Raw genomic sequence first — 26,924 nt, 5'->3', positions numbered from 1 at the left:
AGTAACCATACCTGTGATTTTAATATTACAAGGAATGCCAAAAGGAGCCTCTCCTACAGTTCCAGTAGTCCCACCCCATCTGCATGCACACCCTAAGTCAAGTTTCTGTTGCATGAACTAAAAACAAAACAAAACAAAACAAAAACGGTGGCTTTAGCACCCACGTATTTGCTGTTTGGAGAGAAAAAAAAAATCAAATTCACATGTTTATGACAGAGAAAACATCTTTATTTACTCCAGGGCCTTTCTTCCCCACCCAACCTTTAAAGATTACTTTCTCATGTGTAGTTTTATAGAGCTGAAATCTACACAAGTGCTTTGCTCTAAAGGCATTCTGTTAGAAATCAGACCTCAGTCCAAATCTCAAAGTTATCACAGTATGGCAAATTTCAGTTTCCTCTACCTGTTCAGTGATGGCTTGGAAATTATATAGTCTGACCAGTCCCGAGCTGTACATCATAATCAGTATTCCATGAGACAAGGAAGCATCTGTAATGTTCCCGAAAATCTGGGGGGAAAGGCAGATACAACCTGAGAAAAGACCAGAAGGCCAATCCTCTGAGTGTTCATAGTGCTTTGTGTTCTTGCTTCATACTCGGGTCACCCCTACAACTCTGCTGCCTAGCATTATAACTTAAATGTAATTCAGCAACTCGGGGATAAGATATCATTAGAGGTGCGTGGATCCACTGGAGTCTCAGACTTAATGAGAGTGTAGCACATACTCTCAAAATGATGCAGAAGCATACATTTGCTTCATTCATTTTGTTTCAGTGTTCATGAATAACAGACTTGCTTCCTTACAGACATAGGAATACGATGGGTCCATCTAATCCTAAATGAATATTGACTCTACCATGCATATCTTTCCAGGATCACATTCTTTATGCTAAAATGTTCTTCTTGGAGGAACTTATTTTTTAGCTTATTAAAAGTGAAGATTTTGGATCTAGAAAAGCAATCCTAATGAAAAACAGCCAACTCCAGAGTTTCATCAATCGCCTTGTTCTTCAAATCTCTAATACTGTTTGATTTTTCAGTCAGTCACATAAAAACCAAATATGTTAAAAATCAATCACTTACTGAGACACTCTCAGCTTTGCTGACCATGAGTCTTTGCTCATTGTTTTGTCTCCTTCCTGTTTTTGTTCTATGCACTGGATCCTGTCATGATTCTACACAAAGCTCTGATAAAGAACTTGATTCTGTGCCTATTTTAAGAGTTAACAAAAGCCAACAGAGATATATTCATAGCAATGAAAGAATGACTAGAAATGAAATGAAAATCTATTTCCATTTCTATGTAAGACAAACTATTTACTTAGTGAAGATTCACTGCCTGAAAAAATAGCCTAAAGCACATTCAGAGCCTGGCCACTGGGTAGTCTTATTATGCACATAAGTGAAAGATAAACTTCAATTCTAAGTAACCAAAATTAAGACCAAATCCTTCAAATGATTACCTTAGACATGTAGGAAAACACAGAACCAATCCTATGAATTCATTCCTGTCACAGACTGTAATAAGCATAAACATATCATCTATAAGCACAAAGAGAACAATTAAATTCATGAGCTGTGCTTTTTTATCATGTCTTTAAAAAGAAATTATGATTTCCTTTGATTTTGACTAGCCCCTGACTTTTTATTCACTGATCCTGGTTCCCCACGTTGAAAATAAGAATTATATAATTCAAACATGCTTTCAAATAATGAGTGCTATAAAAGAGTAGCTAGCGTACTTTGAAATTTGGTTTACACTCACTCTGCAGTCAAAGCTAGGTTTATATTCCAACTCTTCCATTTACTACCTTGAGGAACCGGGTAGCTGCTTAGCTTCCTAATTGAAATGAATTACACGTTACAGTGTTGTAAAATACTCAAAAGAGCCTGGCACAAAACAAATAATTAATAAATGATGGTTAATATTATTCTTTAGCCTTTTTAGTTTAGTATATTATGCTTATATAATATAAACTATTTAATACATTCATCCTGTTTGCTAACGAATTAGTAGACTCTTAAGATCTTGTTCCCTTGAAGTGTTTAATTAAAGACTATTAGAATAGCCCAATAAATTACTATTCACCAAGAATAACAATTCATGAAAGGGAAGCAGAAGACTAATGATTCTTTTATCCAAAGGAAATCTGTCCCTTCTTTACTCCTGTACTGGTCCCTCCTACCCTTCTCCCATCATCAACAATAACATTAAAATCCAACAACGTGAGTTGGAAATTTTACACATTTAACTATACTGCTTGGTTATATACTGTAAAACAAGCTTTAGACCTATACCTTGCAATTAAAATGAGACATTTTGCTGCAGATTTTCACCTTCCTTAAATAATCATTTTAACAAGCTTTGGAATATTCCCTCTAAAAAAACCTTACTCATTTTGTAATTTTATAAAATAGTGGTCTGTTAATGGTCACAGGCATTCAACACTATTCATTTGAGAGACACACACCAAAAGAAGAGAGATGATTAGGCTTTCTTTCCAAGTGAAATGTTCTTATGTATTTTGCTATAAAATAAACGAGGCCAATGAGCTTTTTACAGTCAAGGTTTCACTTCTAATTAAAACATCTAATAAATAATTAATTAAATGACATTACATCTTACTGTCAATAAAATATTCTGTTTGAATTAGAAATGAATTTTTACCTTTTTATTGACCTCCAAAATTCCTATGAGTGAAAAAGGTAGAACGCGGAACACTGCAAGGTACAGCAAAATAGTCTGTTGGATGCCTGCCTAGAAGGAAAGACTAAAATTACAGGAAGTTCTCAAAGTGCTTCAGAAACACTTCATTTACATGAGCTGAAAATATCCATCTGTCCTAGCATGCAATTATGTAGAATGTTTTCCTTGAATTAAAAACATTTTCATTTATTTAGATTCCAAAATTACTTAAACAAGAAGGCAGGCATGTTCAAAATATGTCCACTAAACTTTCAACCATTAAGGAACACACACGCACACACAATCTACAAAAGTAAACATAATAGTAAACATTTCTTAGCATTAAAATGCCATGCATTTATACCGTAAACTGAAGTTCAACAATATTAAATAGTCTAATCGAAAGGCACCATTATCAAGTCATATCACTTGAAAGTAGCATTGCATTAACATGAGCAGCATGTCTATATGAAATGAGAAAAAAAACACTGATACCTAAAGCTTGAGTGGTTTCTCTATTTGGAGATGTATGCTCCCTTATTTTGAAGAACAAGGTCCAGTCAATGTTTTCTACTATGAAATGTAAAATATGCTGTTGTCCTATCTAGGTGGTTTGAAGGGTATTAAATTTATGGCAGACAAAGGTTGTCTGTCTCATCAAAGCCAGATTCAGCTTTAACAGAATCCTAAAAGTTGGGGCAACAAGACCACCCATCAAATTGCTGTGAATAAAAGTTTGAAAACAAACAAAAACCAGAATATAATAGCTAAAGCCCAAGACCCTCCCTTTAAAAGGGATAACTTTTGAATAAAGCAAGATCTTCAAGTTACAAATTAGATTTCCTCTGATTTATAAAATCAGAAATTTGGATTATGAAATCCAAAGGAAAGAGATATACCAACCAAGAGCTTCTAGTTGTTGGCTAGAGATTGTTGGAAAACAGAATCTAGAATACAGAAATATCAATAAGACTTCTACTAACATTATTAACATTATCTCAATAGATGGTACATATATTGAATTAGACTGGAATTCTGCTCTTTAGGAATTTATATTCTTTAAAAAAAAGGCATTTTAGACAATGCACTTTTAGAATTCTCAAATGCTTTGTTACTTTGTTATACTATTTTACTTTTGTGAATACTAAAGAGGAGAAGGCAATATAATGAGTGACAGTATAAGGAAAGAAATATTAGTAAGGAGAGAGATTATAATATTCAATAATTCAGGAAAAGGGCAAGAAGATTTCAGTAAAAGGCATGCAGTCATGTTATTAATGTGATGGAATGTGCTAGCAGGATACAGAAAAAGGGTAGAAAGATGCAGGTAGATAACCACGGTTAAAAGTAAATGGAGAGGGGGCCAAGATGGCGGCTTAGTAAGGTACGTGCGTCTTAGTTTCTCCTCCAAAGCAACTACTAGGTGAACTGAAACAGTGCAGAACAGCTCCCGGGGCCACGACACAGAATGGGCACACAGCGTACCCCAGTCTGGACTGGCTAGTCTGACTGCGAGACTCGGCTGCGGTGAGATCCCCGAGCGGCGTGCGATTTCCTGAGCAGCGGCAGCTGTGGCGGCCGGAGCTCCTCCCTCCCTCCTTCCCGGGCCGGCTGAGAGTCTCGGAGAGGCAAGTTTCCCAAGCCGAGGCGGCCGGCGCCCCTCTTTTGCGGGCGGCTTCCTGGTCCGACTACGAGTCTCGGATCAAAGGGCTACCCAAGCTGCGGTGAAACTCCCCCGCGGGCGGCTTCCTGGTCCGGTGGCGAATTCCACAGGCCGCAGTGGCTGGTGACCAACGCCCCTCCCCCGCGGGCGACTTCCTGGTCCGGTGGCGAATTCCCCGGGCCCGCTGCGGCCGGCGACCAGCCACAGGGTCCCCTCAAGCCGCGGCGGCTGATGCCCCCACCACACGCGGCCCCCCGAACCAACGGAGAGAATTGGATCGGAAAACCCCAGGTCGCGGAGATCGGTGACCAAGGGGATCCCTTCCAAATACGTGAGACAAACGTCTGCCACGAGTGCCACCTACTGGGCAGGATAAGAAAAACAGAACCCAGAGATTTCACAGAAAAATATTTCACCTTGTTGGGTCCGACACCCAGGGAAATCTGACTAAATGCCCAGACGCCAGCAGCAGAAGATAACGGTCCACACTCAGAAGATTGAGAATATGGCCCAGTCAAAGGAACAAACCAATAGTTCAAATGAGATACAAGAGCTGAGACAACTAATGCTGAATATGCGAACAGAAATGGAAAACCTCTTCAAAAATGAAATCGGAAAATTGAGGGAGGACATGAAGAAGACATGGGCTGAACATAAAGAAATAGAAAAACTGAAAAAACAAATCACAGAACTTATGGAAGTGAAGGATAAAGTAGAAAAGATGGAAAAAACAATGGATACCTACAATGATAGATTTAAAGAGATGAAGATAGAATTAGTGATTTGGAGGATGGAACATCTGAATTCCAAAAAGAAACAGAAAATATCGGGAAAAGAATGGAAAAATTTGAACAGGGTATCAGGGAACTCAAGGACAATATGAACCGCACAAATATACGTGTTGTGGGTGTCCCAGAAGGAGAAGAGAAGGGAAAAGGAGGGGAAAAACTAATGGAAGAAATTATCACTGAAAATTTCCCAACTCTTATGAAAGACCTAAAATTACAGATCCAAGAAGTGCAGCGCACCCCAAAGAGATTAGACCCAAATAGGCGTTCTCCAAGACACTTACTAGTTAGAATGTCAGAGGTCAAAGAGAAAGAGAGGATCTTGAAAGCAGCAAGAGAAAAACAATCCATCACATACAAGGGAAACCCAATAAGACTATGTGTAGATTTCTCAGCAGAAACCATGGAAGCTAGAAGACAGTGGGATGATATATTTAAATTACTAAAAGAGAAAACCTGCCAACCAAGACTCCTATATCCAGCAAAATTATCCTTCAAAAATGAGGGAGAAATTAAAACATTCTCAGACAAAAAGTCACTGAAAGAATTTGTGACCAAGAGACCAGCTCTGCAAGAAATACTAAAGGGAGCACTAAAGTCAGATACAAAAAGACAGAAGAGAGAGGTATGGAGAAGAGTGTAGAAAGAAGGAAAATCAGATATGATATATATAATACAAAAGGCAAAATGGTAGAGGAAAATATTATCCAAACAGTAATAACACTAAATGTTAATGGACTGAATTCCCCAATCAAAAGACCTAGATTGGCAGAATGGATTAAAAAACAGGATCCTTCTATATACTGTCTACAGGAAACACATCTTAGACCCAAAGATAAACATAGGTTGAAAGTGAAAGGTTGGGAAAAGATATTTCATGCAAATAACAACCAGAAAATAGCAGGAGTGGCTATACTAATATCCAACAAATTAGACTTCAAATGTAAAACAGTTAAAGAGACAAAGAAGGACACTATATACTAATAAAAGGAACAATTAAACAAGAAGACATAACAATCATAAATATTTACGCACCGAACCAGAATGCCCCAAAATACGTGAGGAATACACTGCAAACACTGAAAAGGGAAATAGACTCATATACCATAATAGTTGGAGACTTCAATTCACCACTCTCATCAATGGACAGAACATCTAGACAGAGGATCAATAAAGAAATAGAGAATCTGAATATTACTATAAATGAGCTAGACTTAACAGACATTTATAGGACATTACATCCCACAACAGCAGGATACATCTTTTTCTCAAGTGCTCATGGATCATTCTCAAAGATAGACCATATGCTGGGTCACAAAGCAAGTCTTAACAAATTTTAAAAGATTGAAATCATACACAACACTTTCTCGGATCATAAAGGAATGAAGTTGGAAATCAATAATAGGCGGAGTGCCAGAAAATTCACAAATACGTGGAGGCTCAACAACACACTCCTAAACAACGAGTGGGTCAAAGGAGAAATTGCTAGAGAAATTAGTAAATACCTCGAGGTGAATGAAAATGAAAACACAACATATCAAAACTTATGGGATGCAGCAAAGGCAGTGCTAAGAGGGAAATTTATTGCCCTAAATGCCTATATCAGAAAAGAAGAAAAGGCAAAAATGCAGAAATTAACTGTCCAGTTGGAAGAACTGGAGAAAAAACAGCAAACTAATCCCAAAGCAAGAAAAAGGAAAGAAATAACAAAGATTAGAGCAGAAATAAATGAAATTGAAAACATGAAAACAATAGAGAAAATCAATAAGGCCAGAAGTTGGTTCTATGAGAAAATCAATAAGATTGAAGGGCCCTTAGCAAGATTGACAAAAAGAAGAATAGAGAGGATGCAAATAAATAAGATCAGAAATGGAAGAGGAGACATAACTACTGACCTCACAGAAATAAAGCAGGTAATAACAGGATACTATGAACAACTTTACGCTAATAAATACAACAATTTGGAGGAAATGGACGGGTTCCTGGAAAGACATGAACAACCAACTTTGACTCAAGAAGACATAGATGACCTCAACAAACCAATCACAAGTAAAGAAATTGAATTAGTCATTCAAAAGCTTCCTAAAAAGAAAAGTCCAGGACCAGACGGCTTCACATCTGAATTCTATCAAACATTCCAGAAAGAATTAGTACCAACTCTCCTCAAACTCTTCAAAAAAATCGAAGCGGAGGGAAAACTACCTAATTCATTCTATGAAGCCAACATCACCCTCATACCAAAACCAGGCAAAGATATTACAAAAAAAGAAAACTACAGGCCAATCTCTCTAATGAATATAGATGCAAAAATCCTCAATAAAATTCTAGCAAATCGTATCCAACAACACATTAAAAGAATTATACATCATGACCAAGTAGGATTCATCCCAGGTATGCAAGGATGGTTCAACATAAGAAAATCAATTAATGTAATACACCATATCAACAAATCAAAGCAGAAAAATCACATGATCATCTCAATTGATGCAGAGAAGGCATTTGACAAGATTCAACATCCTTTCCTGTTGAAAACACTTCAAAGGATAGGAATACAAGGGAACTTCCTTAAAATGATAGAGGGAATATATGAAAAACCCACAGCTAATATCATCCTCAATGGGGAAAAATTGAAAACTTTCCCCCTAAGATCAGGAACAAGACAAGGATGTCCACTATCACCACTATTATTCAACATTGTGTTGGAGGTTCTAGCCAGAGCAATTAGACAAGAAAAAGAAATACAAGGCATCAAAATTGGAAAGGAACAAGTAAAACTATCACTGTTTGCAGACAATATGATACTATACGTCGAAAACCCGGAAAAATCCACAACAAAACTACTAGAGCTAATAAATGAGTACAGCAAAGTAGCAGGTTACAAGATCAACATTCAAAAATCTGTAGCATTTCTATACACTAGCAACGAACAAGCGGAGGGGGAAATCAAGAAACGAATCCCATTTACAACTGCAACTAAAAGAATAAAATACCTAGGAATAAATTTAACTAAAGAGACAAAAAACCTATATAAAGAAAACTACAAAAAAACTGCTAAAAGAAATCACAGAAGACCTAAATAGATGGAAGGGCATACCGTGTTCATGGATTGGAAGACTAAATATAGTTAAGATGTCAATCCTACCTAAATTGATTTACAGATTCAATGCAATACCAATCAAAATCCCAACAACTTATTTTTCAGAAATAGAAAAACCAATAAGCAAATTTATCTGGAAGGGCAGGGTGCCCCGAATTGCTAAAAACATCTTGAGGAAAAAAAACGAAGCTGGAGGTCTCGCGCTGCCTGACTTTAAGGCATATTATGAAGCCACAGTGGTCAAAACAGCATGGTATTGGCATAAAGATAGATATATCGACCAATGGAATCGAATAGAGTGCTCAGATATAGACCCTCTCATCTATGGACATTTGATCTTTGATAAGGCAGTCAAGCCAACTCACCTGGGACAGAACAGTCTCTTCAATAAATGGTGCCTAGAGAACTGGATATCCATATGCAAAAGAATGAAAGAAGACCCATGTCTCACACCCTACACAAAAGTTAACTCAAAATGGATCAAAGATCTAAACATTAGGTCTAAGACCATAAAACAGTTAGAGGAAAATGTAGGGAGATATCTTATGAATCTTACAATTGGAGGCAGTTTTATGGACCTTAAACCTAAAGCAAGAGCACTGAAGAAGGAAATAAATAAATGGGAACTCCTCAAAATTAAACACTTTTGTGCATCAAAGAACTTCATCAAGAAAGTAGAAAGACAGCCTACACAATGGGAAACAATATTTGGAAACGACATATCAGATAAAGGTCTAGTATCCAGAATTTATAAAGAGATTGTTCAACTCAACAACAAAAAAGACAGCCAACCCAATTACAAAATGGGAAAAAGACTTGAATAGACACCTCTCAGAGGAGGAAATACAAATGGCCAAAAGGCACATGAAGAGATGCTCAATGTCTCTGGCCATTAGAGAAATGCAAATCAAAACCACAATGAGATATCATCTCACACCCACCAGAATGGCCATTATCAACAAAACAGAAAATGACAAGTGCTGGAGAGGATGCGGTAAAAGAGGCACACTTATCCACTGTTGGTGGGAATGTCAAATGGTGCAACCACTGTGGAAGGCAGTTTGGCGGTTCCTCAAAAAGTTGAATATAGAATTGCCATACGACCCAGCAATACCATTGCTGGGAATCTACTCAAAGGAATTAAGGGCAAAAACTCAAACGGACATTTGCACACCAATGTTTATAGCAGCGTTATTTACAATTGCAAAGATATGGAAACAGCCAAAATCTCCATCAACAGACGAGTGGCTAAACAAACTGTGGTATATACATACGATGGAATATTATGCAGCTTTAAGACAGGATAAAATTATGAAGCATGTAATAACACGGATGGACCTAGAGAACATTATGCTGAGTGAGTCTAGCCAAAAACTAAAAGACAAATACTGTATGGTCCCAATGATGTGAATCGACATTCGAGAATAAACTTGGAATATGTCATTGGTAACAGAGTTCAGCAGGAGTTAGAAACAGGGTAAGATAATGGGTAATTGGAGCTGATGGGATACAGACTGTGCAACAGGACTAGATACAAAAACTCAAAAATGGACAGCACAATAATACCTAATTGTAAAGTAATCATGTTAAAACACTGAATGAAGCTGCATCCGAGCTATAGGTTTTTGTTTTGTTTTGTTTTGTTCTTACTATTATTACATTTATTTTTTTTCTCTATATTAACATTCTATATCTTTTTCGGTTGTGTTGCTAGTTCTTCTAAACCGATGCAAATGTACTAAGAAACGATGATCATGCATCTATGTGATGATGTTAAGAATTACTGATTGCATATGTAGAATGGTATGATTTCTAAATGTTGGGTTAATTTCTTTTTTTTCCGTTAATTAATAATAAAAAAAAAAAAGTAAATGGAAAGTAGCTTCTCAGATCATGCACCTTTCCCCTCAAAAAAACCAAAAAAAATTAAATGGAAGTAGAAAAATTTTTTAAATAGAAAAAAAAAAAGTAATTGGAAGTGGCCAAGAAATAGTTGGCTTCAGTGAGCTACAGGAAGAACAGAAAGGGATTGAAGGAATATAAAGCAGAGTTTACTGCATGGAGATGTAAGAGGCATGTTTATTTTAGGACAGAGTGTGATAGGAATGCACTGAAGAGTGAGCAAGGAAATGACTGATGTGACCATCTAAAATAAGGTAAAATTAAAGGAACTACTTAATTTTTTTAAAAAATCAGAATTTTGTATAAACTTTACTTGACAATGAGTGTTACAGGAATTTCAAGGAGCAGCATAGCGTAGCACTTAAGAACACAGATTTCGGGGATGGACCACCTAAGTCTAATCCAAGTTCTGCCATTTATCAGCACTGGTAATTACTTGGATGGGTTACTCAACCTGTTTGGGTCTCACTCTCTTCATGTGTAAAATCGGATAATAACACTCTACTTTAAGGATGTTGCTGAGGATTAACTGAGTTAATACAAGTAAAGCACTCACTACAGTGAGTAATGAGGAATGCTGGTGAGAAAACAAGTTGAGGTAGTACAACTTAAAAAATGATATAGATCTAGAACTCAGATTCTGCCAAGAAGAGATAGAAGTATTCGTTTTTTTAGATGATGTGGGGTATGAAGAAACAGAAAACTTCTAAGGTTAGGGTCTATATCAATAAAAAAAAGTGCTCAATAAATATTTTTACATAATATTTCCCCATAAGTCAGCTACAGGAAAAAAAAAGTTACTTGAGAGATAGAGTCAAAGAATTAAACTTTTTACTTTGTAAAGTCTAGTAAATCCTGGAAAATTCTTAAAACAACAAAAAAAGTCTACCTAACAACTTTTATAGCATGCTTCAAAAATCAAAGATTAGTTATTTGATAACAAATTTGCAGACAAATTCCTAAGGAAACAAATTCTTCATTTTATTAAATGTTTAAAGATGTCTACCTGGCGGGCTATTGTAGAGCCTTTGTGCTGGGCTGACTTGACTGCAATGACTTCTTGAGGGGTGTCCCAGCTCAGGTATCTTTTAATAGAACAAAAATAGTATATTCATTTGGGTCAGTTTCCCTATGCATAAAATCAAAATATAATAGTTATTTTATAAGTAAGCAGTTTTTAGTTTTTTAAATTATAAAAGCAAAGTTATTTATTAAAAAAAAAATAATACAAGTAAGTAGCTGAAAGAATTCCCTCCAGATCCCTATAATGGATATATAAGATACATACATATTACATATGTATATATTGCTTTACTCCTTCTACAGTTTTGATGAATATGAATTGCCTGATCCAAGAGTATTCAAATCTTAGAAGACAGACTATTTTTACTTTAAAATGGAATTTTTAAAAATGTTATTTTCATACTTTGCATCACTCAATCCAAAAATTTAGATCTAATTTACTAAATAGATAATGTTACGTATAGAAGAGATATCAAAGGGAATTAAAAAGTTTATCTAGCAAGTACTATAGGTTAAGAATTCATGAGTAATGTAAAGAAAGTTGATTCAGAGCCTGCCTTTATCCTCAGATCTTCAAATGTAGTTATGACGGGGGAAAAGAAAATAAGTTTATAGACTGAGACCCTGGTCTGCACAGAAAAACCAAGAAAAAAAAAGGGCTTGAAATTTCCTTGGCCACAAGTCTCTAGTTTTTATAATAGAATCCTGAGTAGTAAAATCATAATTAGTACCTGAATTTGCAATAAGAAGCAAGATATATTTTCTCAAGAATTTTTCCAGTAGTTGCGGATATACGAAGCAGCCAATTATGAGCAGTCAGTGCTATGAGTGAAGATTTATAATCTGATGGATTGGGAAGTGTTTCTCCCTAAAAAAAAAAAAAAAAAAAATGACGTATGAAAATGAAACTGCTTGAACATAAACACTTTATAGTAAATCAATGTCCAAAGAAAATAGCTAAAGATAAAAAAAAAACAAAAAAGAAAGACGAAAGAAACAAAAAGAAAAGTTAACAAAAAAAGAAAAAAAATTTCTTTTAAATCAAAGAAAATTTTAAATATTTAAATAGTCAAATATGTAAGTAAACCAAAAAGGAAATATTCAATGCACAAATAGAGAATTAAGATGAGGAATGATAAAACTGTAGGCAATAATTTTCATTATTAATTTATTAAATGAGTTTATTCATTAAATTGTGCCTGCACTAATTTATTTTTATTTTATGATTATTATTATCATTACTTTACTATGATGCACTCAACAAATGATAGCCAACCATAATAATAACAGTAGTCATAGGAGGATTAATAATGCTGCTGCTGCTAACAAAACAACTCTTTACACCACGTATAAAAGCATGGCAACTAAAGTCATCTGCTAGATGGAATGAGTCAAGTTAAAATAAGGTCATGACTTCTGGAAAGATGGCTAAGTAGACTACACTGGATTCACCTCTGTTTCACAGAACAAGATAGGTAATGGGGAAGAAATGGCTAGGACTGCAGTCCTGGGGCAGGTGAGTGATCAAAGAGGGTCTTCAATATTTCACAGGGTGCAGAGGTAGGGAGCTCAGGATGGAGAGGGAAAAGTGGTTCTGATCAGCTGTGACACCCACCAGGGGGAGGTAGCGGGGCGTGGGGAAGTGTAGATCCTAGGGAAATGAACATCCCTCTGCACAAGCCAGCCCCAGGTGCTAACTGAGGAAACCTTCCCATGAGGCTCCACAGCTGGCAGTGCCTGTGGGGAGTGTGGAAGCCAGCCTAGCCATCCACCACAAAAAGGTGCACCCCTGAGCATTGGGATCAGTCACCCTGACAAGCACGTGAATAGCTGTCTCACTGTGCATGGTGCATGGTGGATCAGCCAGCCACCAGGCACTGCGATCAGCTCCCCCAGTCCCATGCTCCCCAGGAGCAGCCCACCCACCACGCACACCATCTTTGCAGCTGGCCACTGCAGTCCAGCAGGGACAGATGGAGGAAAGGAGGTTAGCTCAGCAGTGCCACCTGCTCAGAAGAAGTAGTAAGTGTAATCTGGTGAACTCCCTGTCTAGGTAGTTTTTTTTTGCGTGGTTTTAAAAAACACATTTTTCTATATTTTTAAATTATTTTTTATTTTTCACTTTTATTTATATATTTTAAATATATTTATAGTTTATCTTTTATTTATCTCTCATTATTTTTTTATTATGTCTCTCTTCTGCAGGCACCAGTCTGAATTCATTCCCAATATATCTTAGGGTGTCTCCTGACTTTCGGGCCTACTATTGCTGAGGTGTGGTTTGTTTTTAATTTAATTTAATTTTATTGCTTTTTTATTACTTTTTTTGGGGGGGGGGAAGCATATAGGCTGGAACTCAAGCCAGGTCTCCCGCATTGTGGGCAGGCATTCTGACACTGAACTACCAGTACACTCTGCCTACCTTTTAACAGACTCCAAGTAGAACTGTAATCCCTATATGAGATCCAGGCCTTGGTTTGGCAGGGATTTACTGACAAATCAAGTGCAAAAGGGAACCTTCAATGAAAAACCAAGTAAACATAAAACTTTATATGGCTGTAGGAAACCGATGTGCAAAATAACCTATTAAGATAATCAAATGCCCCAAACACAACAGAAAATCACAAAGCACATGAAGTTCCAGGTAGAAATGGCCCAAATGATCAAATCAAAACACTGGACAGGACAGAGATAATAAAGAACTACTGAAGAACATTTATAAAGAAATAAAGGATATCAAGAAGACACTAGATGAGCATAAAGAATACAAATGATTAAATAGAAAAATGGCAGATCTCACAGACATAAAAGATATTGTAGACGAAATAAGAAATATACTAGAGACACAGGGTTTGAAGAAGCAGAAAGAAGAATAAGTGATCTAGAAGACATAATTGAACTAGAACACACAAAAGAACAAATGGCAAGAAAGATGGGAAAATTAAAACTGGATCTCAAAGAAATGATGGACAACAAAAGGCACACACTGGTGTCTCAGAAAGAGAAGAGAAAAGGGCAGGGAAAGTTAGTTGAAGTTATAATTGAGGAAAACTTCCCAACCATTATAAAACACATAAGTAGGCAAATAAAAGAGGCCCAATGAAACCCAAATAGAAAAAATCCAAACAGGTCTACTTAAGACACATCCTAATAAAACTGTCAAATGTTGAAGAGAAACAGAAAGTCCTGAAACAGCATGAGAAAAGCAATCCACTACATAAAACACATAAGGCTGAGTCTGGACTACTCAACGCGTACCATGGAGGAAAGAAGGCAGAGGTACGATCTTGAATGAGAAAGGTTTCGAGTCAAGAATTCTTTACCCAACCAAGTAGTCCTTCAAAACTGAGGGAAACATTAAAGTCTTCAAAGACAAAGACTGAGAGAACTAGTAACAAGAGGCCTGAACTACAAGAAATACTAAATGGAGTCTGTCAATTGAATAAAGATAGGAGAACCCTAACCTAAACCACTCCTCCCAATCCTAAAGAACACCTAGGATATTATATAAAATTCTACAAAGGTTCCATGCACTCAGGTAACTTTCCAGAAACCTACAACCTCCAAATGGGTTCCTGGACCAGATAACTCCTTGAAATGCAGAGGGGCCAGCCTCTCCAAAACATAAACTAGTTCCACTCTCCTCTCCCATATTATTGACAGCCCCTTCCAACATGAAAAAATTAGAATGGGTGTAGCCCAAACACTCCTAAAGAGTGGGAGAAAGAACAATGATGGTGGAGTTACACAGAGAAGGTTAGGTTTAACAAATGAGTATGAGTGCAGAATCATTACATTGACATTTCTTTTAGTCTCCAGTGCTTTAGAGGAGCTTGAAGAAAAAACTAAAATTGTGGAATTGTAACCCACACCAGAAACTGTCGAAATCTGTTTGACAATTAATTGTCGTCATGTACTTTGAAATTTATTGCTTTTTTCAATATATGTTATTTTTCCCAAAAAGGAAAAACATATTTCTTCTAGTCTCCAGTGATTTGAAGCCATGTGGAAAAATCTGAAATAGTGGAATGGTAACCCATAGCAAACTTTGGAATCTGTTCTGTAACTACTTGTTGAAGTGTACTTTGAAAATCATTGCTTTTTCTTTCTTTGCTTTGTATAAATGTTATATTTAACAATAAAAAAAGTTTAAAAAAAAAGAAGAGAGGGAAGTCTAGATGAGGACACAGAATTGAAGAGTACCAGTAATGTTCATTTAAAGGATAAAAAGAGAGACAGAAAAAACAATATAGATATACAGATCTGACAAATAAAAACTAAAGGATAAGAGCTCTCTTCTGATTGCTCTCTTTTAAGCCTCCAGCTAATTAAATTAAACCTCATTCATTGTGGAAGGCACCCCCCCTTAGCTAACCGCAAATGTAATCAGCCATAGGTAAATTTCACATACGGATAATTCAAGTTCCCAGCAACAGAAGAATGAGGCGTCACCACCTGGCCAAGCCGACACCTGAACCTAACTGTCACAGAGACAAAGAAGGACACTACATATTAATAAAAGGGACAATTCACCAAGAAGAAATAACAATCATAATCAGTTATGTTCCCAATCAAGGACTCCAAAGTATATGAGGTAAATACTGGCAAAACTGAAGGGAGCTACAGACGTTTCAACAATAATAGTGGGAAACTTCAATATACCACTCTCCACTATAACAGAACACAACTAGAGAAAAGATCAATAAGGAAATAGAGAACCTAAACAATGTGATAAACGAATTAGTGGACATATATAGATCGTTACATTCCAAAACACCACTATATACATTCTTCTCTAGTGCACATGGAGCATTCTCCAGGATAGATCATATGCTTGGGCACAAAATAAGTCTTTATAAATTTAATAAGACTGAAATTATCCAAAGCACTTTCTCTGACCACAACGGAATGAAGTTGGGAATTAATCACGAAAGAACTGGCGCTTTCACAAATATATGGAGATTAAACAACACCTCTTAAATAATCAGTGGGTCACAGAAGAAACTGATAGAGAAATCAGTAAATATCTGGAGATGAATGATAATGAGAAAACAATATATCAGAACTTAAGAGATGTGGCAAAGGCAGTGCTGAGAGGGAATTTAATTACCCTGAATGTCTATATTAAAAAACAAGAACAAGCAAAACTCAAGAACTGAACTCCTCACTGGAAAAATTAGGGAAAGAAGAGCAAAAAACAAAAAAACAAAAAAACAAAAAAAACCACACAAAGCAAATAAAGAAGAGAAATAAAAAGAACAACAACAAAAAAAAAAAACAGAATCAATAAAATAAAAAATCGTTACTCTGAGAAAATCAATAAAATCAATGTACCTTTAGTAGAATGACAAAGAAAAAAAAGGGAGAAGATGCAAATAAATAAAATCAGAAATCAGAACAGGGCATTATCATGGACTCTGAAGATATTTAAAAAATCATAAGAGGGTACTATGAACAAATATATTCCAATAAACTGGAGAACTTAAATGAAATGGACAAATTCCTAGAAACACATAAACTAACCTATACTGACTTGAGAAGAAATAGAAGATCTCAACAAACCAATCACAACAAACCAATCACAAGTAAAGAGATTCAATCTGTCATTAAAAATCTTACCACAAAGAAAAGCCCAGGGCCAGATGGGATAAAAGAAAAAGGAACACTACCTAACTCATTTTATGAGGCCAACATCACTCAAATACCAAAACTCAATAAAGACACTACAAGAAAGGAAAACTACAGACCAATCTCTGTAATGAACACAGATGCAAACATTCTCAACAAAATACTAGCAAACAGAATCCAATGAAACATTAAAAAATTATACATCATGACCAAGTAGGATTTATACTAGGAATGCAACAAGAGTGGTTCACCACAAGAAAATCAATCAACTTGATATAGAACATCAACAAATCAAAAGCTAAAAATCACAAGATCATATCAATTGATGCTAAAAAAAAAGAGCATTTGAAATTCAGCATCCCTTTCTGACAAAAACACTACATAAAGACAGGAATTGAAGGAAACTTTCTCAGTATTATAAAAGGCATATATGAAAAAACCACGGCGAGCATCACACTTAACAGTGAGAGACTGAAAGTATTATCCCTAAGACTGGGAATGAGACAAGTATGCCCACTGACACCACTATTATTCAACATCGTACTAGAAGTTCTGGCTGGTGAGATTAGACAGAAGGAAATAAAAGGCATCCAAATAGGAAAGGAAGAAGTAAAACTCTCATTATTTGCAGATGACATGATTCTATACTTGGAAAACCCTGAGAAATCTATGACAAAACTACTTGAGCTAATAAACAAATTCAGTAAAGGAGCAGGATACAAGATTAATGTGCAAAAAATAGTAATCTTTCTATACATAAGTAATAACCTATCAGAAGAAACAATTAAGGAAAAAATTCCACTCAAAATAGTGACAAAAGAAACAGGTATATAGGAATAACCCTAACCAAGGATGTCAAGAACTTGTATACAGAAAACTATAAAACATTGCTAAAAGAAATAAAAAATGATTTAAATAATAGAAAGATATTCCATGCTTATGGATAGGAAGGTTGAATGTCGTAAGATGACAATTCTACCCAAACTGAGCTACAGATTAAATACAGTACTAATCAAAGCTGAAAAGACCTACTTTGAGGACTTGAAAAGCTAGTTATCAAATTTATTTGGAAGGGAAAGAAATCCTAAACAACTAAAGATATCCTTAAAAAGAAAAGCAAAGTACAAGGACTGACATTTCTGACTTTAAAGCTTATTATAAAGCCACAGTGGTCAAAATGCCATGGTACTCACACAAAGATAGAGGTATTAGCCAATGGAATCAAAATGAGAGTGTTGAGACAGACCACCAAATTTACAGACAGTTGATCTTTGATAAGGCACCCAAATCCACTGAACTGGGACAGAATAGTTTTTTCAATAAGTAGTTAAAAAAATGAAAGAGGATCCTATTCTATACCCTATACAAAAATGAACTCAAATGGATTAAAGAGCTAAATATAAGAGCCAGTATCACAAAGCTTCTAGAATAAAACATAGGGAAACATCTTCAAGACGTAGTAATAGGCAGCAGCTTCTTTAACTTTACATATAAAGCATAAGCAGCGTAAGAAAAATAAGATAAATGGGAACTCCTTAAAATGAAAAGCTTTAGTGTCTCAAAGGACTTTGTCAAAAAGATGAAGAGGCAGCCAATTCAATGGGAGAAAATATTTGGAAAACATGTATTGGATAGAGGTTTGATATCCTGCGTACACAAAGAAATCACACAGTTCAAGAACAAAAGAACAACCAAATTATAAAATGGACAGAGGATAGGAATAGACACTTTTCCGAAGAGCAAATACAAATGGCTAAAAAGCAAATGAAGGGATGCTCATTTTCATTAACTATTAGGGAAATGCAAATCAAGATGACAATGAGATACCACCTCACACCTATAAGAATGGTTGCCAATAAACAAACAGGAAACTACAAATGTTGGAAAGGATGCAGAGAAATTGGAACACTTATTCACTATTGGTGGGGATGCATAATGGTGCAGCCACTGTCAAAGACAGTTTGACAATTCCTCAGAAAACTAAATATTGAGTTGCCCTATGACACAGTGACACCAATATTCTAAATACACACAGAAGAGCTGAAATCACTGACATGAACAGACATTTGCACCCCGATGTTCAGAGCGGCACTATTCACAATTGCCAAAGGATGGAAACAATCCAAGAGCCCATCGAGAGATAAGTGGATAAACAAAATGTGGTATATACATACAATGGAATATCATGCAGCAGTAAGACAAAATAAGGTCCCAACACATATGACAACGTGGATGAAACTTGAGGACATAATGCTGAGCGAAATAACTCAGATATAAAAGGACAGATACTGTACGATTTCAGTATTATGACTCTGGTAATCTCAGAGGTTAGACTATAGAATACAGCAGATCTACAGATACACAGAAGCTAGACACAGGGAAATGTTCACCCAACGAGGTTGAACTTAAATGGAGAATAACAGATAGAAGTGATGGTAACTAACGAGTGGGGTTACAAGTAACATTGCCATTGAAGGTCACTATGTATCCCAATGATTAAATCTACAATTATAAATAAGTTCTCACATGCACTATTTCAAAGGTTTGATATTGGACAAAGAATCAATAGTAGAGGTGTATGGGAAAAAACTAAAATTGCAAGCTATGGCCAACAGTTAACAGGAAGACATCAACAGTGTCACAGCATTTCTAGGGGCCACTAATTGGGGGGAAGCAACAAGAGATAAGGGTCTTGACAGGTTGGTGATGCTGTTTGTCATTCCTTTGTCTCTACGAATCAATTAAACTGTCTAAAATTGAGAGTCCTGCTGATTGTACAACCAATTGAGGATACTGTAAGGCACGGTTGGTTTATTTTGGACATTATCCATGATGCCCAATAGATGGAGGGAACTGAAGGGTACAGTGACTGAGAAGAAGAATGGCAAACTGATACATTTATATGATGGAATATGGTGCGGCTACAAAAAAGGAAGGATGTCAAGGCAAGCAACGAACTGAATAAACCTTGGGGACAACGGGTTGCGCAAAATAAGCCAGAAACAAAAGAACAATACGCTAAGGTCTCTCTCAGAAAATACTTATGGGAAAATTGGAGCCAAGATTGTAAGGCCCTAGAGCAGGCACACTTAGTGTAAAGTTGTAGGTGTATCTTTAGATTCTGAGTCACTGAGCTATATATGTTTCAGCTGTTATTTCCCTGGAACTTTGAGTAACTCTGTGATACCTAAGACCCAAAAATGGAGTGCTGCAGCCCTGAAAGTTAGCCAATGGTTACATACCATTGAAAAAAAGATCAGACCTCAGTTAGACATAAAAATGAAGTCAATCTGGCTGGGAGTAAGGTAAACCAGAAAAAAGGTTAAAGATGACGGTATATGTATTCTAGACTTCCACCCCAAAGGCAGAGAAGATAATTGTGTCTAGGACCTAAATTTTCTATAACACACAATCTTAATCAACCTGTCTGCATAGCTTATTTAAACAACCCAAACTCCTGAGTCCAGAACAGGAATGAGGCCTTGTAATTCTGTATAGCTTAATGTAAAACCTAGATACATTTCAGACTATGGTGGGATGATAATTAAAAAGTATTTGTATAGAAAAAATCATTACTAAGAGAATGCATTTTGAAATAATAGCATTTCCAAATCTCAATTCTATTGTGGACATGGGGTATCATGACTGAAGCAAGTAGAAGGACTACTGGGGTCTGGCTCACAAACTAACCAGTCTTCTCCAGAGTCTTTACTTGAACCTTAAAATTTCTAGTTTAACAGATAAAAAAATTTCTTAAAGCTAATGAGAGATCTGGTGGCCCTCAACCTCACTAAATGGGAGAGGATGTTTAGTTCTAGTCTTTCCCCAGGAAACATCAGTGCCTGTGGAATTCAATGGGCTATGAAGAAAAATATATTCTTTGGGGTTAAATTATGTGATGGTTTGAAACTGTATGTAACTCAGAAAAGATCATGTTCTTACAGCTAATCCATTCCTGTAGGTATGGACCCAATTTAAATTTGATATTTTGATGAGTAAGGTGTTAAGTTGAGATGTGACCCACCTCATTCAGGGTGGGTCTGAGTCCTCTCACTGGAGCCCTTTATAAGAGTTGAAAAGACAGACAAAAAAAACACAAAATACTGAGAGAGGATAAAGAAGCTCAATGAGAAAAGCCAGAGAAGCTCAGAGAGCAAAGCAAGAGATGGTTAGAGAGATGGTCACAAAGAACCTAAGAGATCCAGAACCTAAAAGAAACAAACATGCAGAGCTCAGAGAGGATGTCACTGAAGTCAGAAGCTGTAAGCAATAAAATCTGGGAGAGAAGGGAGACACTAGCAGACATGTCATGTGCTGTCCCATGTGACAGAGGAGCTGAGGATGCTGGCAGCCTGTCTTCAGAGTCCAGGTATCATCCTGTTGATGCCTTAATTTGGATATTTTCATGGCATCAGAATTATAAACTTGTAAGTTAATAAATTTCCATTGTAAAATGGAAAAAAAAGATGGTCATCCTTCCAATATCAACAATTTAGAATTGCCAAAGCCCAAACAACCCCAAAGAGAGGTATGGAAAGATCAAAGGTGATGGTGGAATTATCCATAGAAGATAGGACTTAAAAATGAATATGAATGCTGAATCATTAAATTGATATCTCTTGCAGTCCCCAGTATTTTAGAGAAGCTAGAAATGAAAACCTAAAATTGTGAAATTGTAACCCATGTCAAGTCTGAAATATGTTCTCCAACTAATTGTGGTGCTGTGTTTGGAAATTTATAGCTTTTTTGTATATATGTTATTGTTCACAAAAAAAGAAGGAAAAAAAGTCGATTGTGATGATAAAAAAGTATTTAATCCCTCTAGCCTCCTATATTCTGGAGCAGCTAGAAGGAAAAATATGAAAGGATCGTATGGTAGCCCATGACAAACTCTGGGATCTATCCTGTAACCACATTTTGAAGGATGCTTTGAAAACTACTGCTTTTCTATTTCTTTGCTTTGTATATACATTATACAATACACTAAAAAAATTTTTTAAAAAGTAAAAAAAAAAAAAAGATGGTCATACTGGAGCAGGCTGAGCATTTATCCAATAGGACTACTGTTATTACAAGAAGGGGAGAAGAGACACTGGCAGACATGGGAGAGAGGCTCATGTGAACATGAAGACAGAGACAGCAGTGACGCATCTACAAGATGTGGAATGTCAAGGATTACAGCGAGGCCCTGCCAACACCTTGGTTTCAGGCTTCCAGCCTCCAGAACTGTGAGACAACAGATTTCTATTGTTTGGGGAAAAAATAAACAGTCACTTATATTATTCCCTTTTTCCTTTACTTCAGGACTTGTTTTTCTACTCACAGAAGTCAAATTTGCAAAACTGCAAATTACCCAATTATTTACTGAGATTCTATTCTAACCTCAAATGAAAAGCTAGAATCAAGTTAGAATAGAAATAAAACTGATTTTATAGATGACCTATATCAACAGAAAAGAAAAAAAGATAGCCGGTTGGTCAAACTGTCACTGAGAAGCTACAACGCAAGGCAGAAATCTAATGCAAGAGGACAAAGAGAAGCAAAGGGTATTCTCATTTGTAGAATAAAAGGGTAGTTCTAAGGGGAAAGCTGTAAATAGAGAAGTTGAAATTAATCTAGTATTTGCTTAGCCTGAAAGGGAATAGAAAAGAATGAAGGTGTACCAATTTCATACATGCTCCTGAAGATTTATCTTTCCTTTCAAAAGTTAGGGCAGACATCATAAACATGGTTAAGTAAATAGCTACCGGAGACTGAATGAAAAAAAAGGGATAATTCTGAATTTTTCAGAACTCTGGAAGAAGATATAGACTGGATAAAGGGCCCTACAAATGCCGAGTTGAAGAGAGATTATAACATCTGGGAGGAGACCTCCATACCAGGGCGGCCAGTCCTCTCCCCTCCCCCTCACTTGGTCTCATACACCGCACTGAAAGGCAGCAGAAAGAAACAGCAGCTGGGATACCGCCCACCTGGGACACAGAAGAGAAATTTCTTCACAGCACTGAGACAGACCCCCAGCATTTGGAAACCTGGAGAATGGGGGAAGGCATTTCAAGGCCAGGTCAGTGTGGGATAAAGAGTCTGAGAAAATGTAGACAGAGTCTATAATTCCAGCTGTGGGTCCGAAAGCCCTTTCTCCATCCCTAATAGAAACAATAGTGGGTAGACTGACCTCTATGTGGATGGCTTAAGACTGGCTCATGTGGGAAAGTCCACTCCTAGAATAAAGTAGAGGACACAGCCCCACACTGAGCTAGATTTAGGTGGGCAAAGCAGGGGTGGGGAGGTGGGCACAGGATGTCCGCATTCCCAGCCTCATCTGGCCAGATATAACCTGGGCTATAGGCAAATCATTTCTGAGGACGATTATGTTATTGAATAGTGTCATCTGCTGGGCAAGGCAGAAACTGCAAGGGAAGTAACTAAAAAGGCTTTCCTGAGAATCTTCAGAAAAATATTTCAGAACCATCAGAGTTGTTCTAGATCTCTTCCAAGGGAACACATCACAGTTTGGCTGAGAAATACAGTCAACCCAACTTTTAAAGCAGTGCCCTAAAGCAAACCTGGGTCTTATGGGCCAGCAAAAAACAGGAGCACCCCTGACACCTGGCAGACTTATTTTACCCACAGAGACCTTGCAGTGGTGCGCCCTGCCAACCCATCATCCCTGAGGCAGGACACTGGGGGTTTCTGGTTTTGGGGGAAGACCAGGGACAGAGCCAATGTGACAACTGGCCAGAGAGAGAGATGAACAGATAGAGAACAAAGGAAACCAACAAAAATAACCCTAGGCAAAAAAGATAAAACAACCTTCAGAATAAGCAAGAAAAACAGATGCCTAGACACCAGTGGAAAATTACAACTCACACCAGAAAGCCCAAAGATCTGGCCCAACTAACGGAACAAGCTAACACCTCAGCTGAGATACAGGAGCTGAAACAACTAATTAACGATGTCAAACTAATCTTCTAAATCAAACTGGCGAGTTAAAGGAGAATGTGAAAAAAAGATAAAGGATATAAAGAAGGCAAGGGTATCCATATAGAAGAACTTGAAAGCTTGAAAAAAAAAAAGGCAGAACTTATGGGAATGAAAGGCACAATAGAAAAGGTGAAAAACACAATGGAGACCTACAACAGCAAATTTGAAGAGGCAGAAGAAAGGATTAGTGAGCTAGAGGACAGAATATCTGAAATTCTACATACGAAAGAACAGATGGGGAAAATAATGGAGAAATATAAGCAGGGTCTCAGAGAAGTGAATGACAACATGAAGCACATGAATATATATATATACCTTATGGGTGCCCCAGAAGGAGATGAGAAGGGAAACAGGACAGAAAGAATAATGGAAGAAATAATCACTGAAAATTTCTGAACTCTCATGAAAGACATAAAATTACAAATCCAAGAAGCACAGTATACTCCAAACTGAATAGATCCACACCAATTGGCAAATGTCAAAGACACAGAGAGGATTCTGAAATCAGTAAAAGAAAAACGATCTGTCATATACAAGGGAAGCTCAATAAGACCAAGTGCAGATCTCTCAGCGGAAACCATGGAGGTAAGAAGGCAGTGGTATGATATACTTAAGATACTGAAAAAGAAAAACTGACAGCCAAGAATTCTATATCCAACAAAACTGTGGCTCAGAAATGAGGGGGAGTTTAAATATTTACAGATAAACACTAAGAGAGTTTGTGAACAAGAGACCTTCTTTAGAAGAAATTCTGAAGTGAGTGCTTCATGCATATAGGAAAAGATAGGAGAAAGAGGTCTGGAGAAGAGTGTAGAAATGAAGTTTGTCAGTAAGGGTAACTATTAGGGAAAAAAGAGAGGGAATAAAAACAAATATAAAATATAACACATAGGCCAGTGTGACGGTGGCTCAGTGGCAGAATTTTCACCTGCCATGCTGGAGACCTGGGTTCAATTTCCGGTGCCTGCCCATGCAAAAAAAAAAAAATTATATACACAAACACACACACACATATATATAGAATCCAAAAGACAAAAATGGTTGAAGAAAGTATTGTTTTTACAGTAATAATATTAAATGTTAATGGAATAAATTTCCAAATCAAAAGACACAGAGTGGCAGAATGGATAAAAAAACACAACAGGATCCAATTATATGCTGTCTACAAGAGACTCATGTTAAGACCCAAGGACAAAAACAGGTTGAAAGTCAAAGGCTGGAAAAAGGTATTTCGTGCATAACAACCAGAAAACAGTAGGGGTAGTTATATTAATATCAGACAAATTAGACTACAAATGTAAAGCAATTAAAAGAGACAAAGAAGGAAATTATTTATTAATAAGGAACAATTCAGTAGGAAGACATAATCTAACATCCATGCACCAAACCAGAGTGTCCCAAACTACATGAGGCAAACACTGACAACACTAAAGGGAGAAGTAGACACCTCTACCCTAATAGTTAGAGACTTCAATACAGCATTCTCATCAATGGTAAAATGTCTAAACAGAAGATGAACAAGGAAACAGAAATTTTGAATAGTATGATAAATGAACTAGACTTAAAAGACATTTACAGGACACTGCACTCAACAACAGAAGGATACACTTTTTTCTCAAGTGCTCATGGGTCATTCTGCAGGACAGACCACATGTTGGGGCACAAAGCAGGTCTCAATAAATTTTAAAAGTCTGAAATTATACAAAGCTCTTTCTCTGATCATAATGGAATGACACTGGAAATCAGTAACAGACAGAAGGCTGGAAAACTCAAAAATATATGGAGGCCAAACCACACACTCTTAAATGACCAGTGGGTCAAGGAAGAAACTGCAAGAGAAATCAGTAAATATCATAAGGCAAATAAAAATGAGAATACAGCATAACAAAACTTAGAAGATGCAGCAAAGGCAGTACTGAGAGAGAAATTTATTGTTAAATTCAAAGGCCCCTTGAGGGGCTGGGGAAAAGATGGGAATTTAAACTTCCCCACTAGAGGAAGATTTAATGTTCTTGCAAGCAAGCACTGGGGATGTCGATTTGATGGGCCAGGCCCTTGATCTTGGGGCTTACCTTTATGAAGCTTATTCCTGCAAAGGAGACGCTAATGCCTACTTATGATTATGCCTAAGAATCACCCCCAGAGAACTCCTTTTGTTGCTCAGATGTGGCCTCTCTCTCTAAGTCAACTTCACAGGTGAACTCACTGCTCTGCCTCCCTACATGGGATATGATTCCCAGAGGTGTAAATCTCCCTGGCAACGTGGGAGATGACTCTCGGGGGTGACACCCTGGCATTGTGGGAGCGAAACGTCTTCTTGACCAAAAGAGGGAAGAGAAATTAAACAAAGTAAAATTTCAGTGGCTGAGAGATTTCAAATAGAGTTGAGAGATCATTCCGAAGATTATTCTTATGCAGTATATATATACACACACACACACACATACATCTATATATATACACACATCCTTTTTCAGTTTTAGGTATATTGGAGTAGCTAGTGGGAAATACCTGAAACTGTTGAACTGTAATCCAATAGCCTGGATTCCTGAAGATGACTGTAAACTACACAGCTTTTATAGTTTGAAAACCTTGTGACTGCCACTCCCTTTATGCAGTGTATAGACAGAGGAATGAGAAAACAAGACAACAAATAAATAAATAATGGAGGTATGGGAGGGTATGGGACATTTTTGGTGTTTTTTTTTACTTTTCTTTTCATTCTTTTTCTTTTTTTGGAGTAACAAAAATGTTCAAAAATCAATTGTAATGATGAATGCACACCTATATGATGATACTGTGAACCAGTAATTGTACAATTTGGATGATTATATTGTATCTGAATATACAATATAATATACCTCATAAAATTGCATTAAAAAAAGGGCAAAAACTACTAAAGGTCTTACACCAAATTTACAGGCAATGATATACAAACTCTATCCTACAGTGTCTTATGAATACTTTCATGGAGATCTAAAGTTTTAAAGAATGTATTAGTTTACCTTTCCTATTAAAAAAAAAAAAAGAATTTGAAACAGCATATATAAGTAAGACATTTGAACAAAACTAATGGATGTATTTCATGCATTACTATGGAAAAGCAGGATGCTGATTTAAAAGCAGTTTCATATCAGTATGTAAATAATATAA

The 26,924-nt window shown here is 36.6% G+C and overlaps 1 protein-coding gene across 4 annotated transcripts in view; it reads right to left on the bottom strand.

Moving 5' to 3' along the window:
* Window positions 1-26,924, bottom strand: part of DCAF17 (DDB1 and CUL4 associated factor 17) — an 83,008-nt gene that overhangs the window by 38,612 nt on the left and 17,472 nt on the right. For all 4 annotated transcript variants that reach the window (XM_077154119.1, XM_077154122.1, XM_077154120.1 and 1 more), the window contains exons 4-8: window positions 11,891-12,027; window positions 11,143-11,221; window positions 2,669-2,758; window positions 404-508; window positions 12-117 (exon numbers count right to left, since the gene is read on the bottom strand). In XM_077154119.1, coding sequence (XP_077010234.1) covers window positions 12-117; window positions 404-508; window positions 2,669-2,758; window positions 11,143-11,221; window positions 11,891-12,027 — 517 coding nt within the window. The remainder of the gene's footprint in view (window positions 1-11; window positions 118-403; window positions 509-2,668; window positions 2,759-11,142; window positions 11,222-11,890; window positions 12,028-26,924) is intronic.

The sequence above is a fragment of the Tamandua tetradactyla genome, chromosome 3 (genome assembly GCF_023851605.1).
Source record: "Tamandua tetradactyla isolate mTamTet1 chromosome 3, mTamTet1.pri, whole genome shotgun sequence".
Taxonomy (NCBI): Eukaryota; Metazoa; Chordata; class Mammalia; order Pilosa; family Myrmecophagidae; genus Tamandua; species Tamandua tetradactyla.
This window is presented reverse-complemented; position numbering and strand designations above follow the sequence as displayed.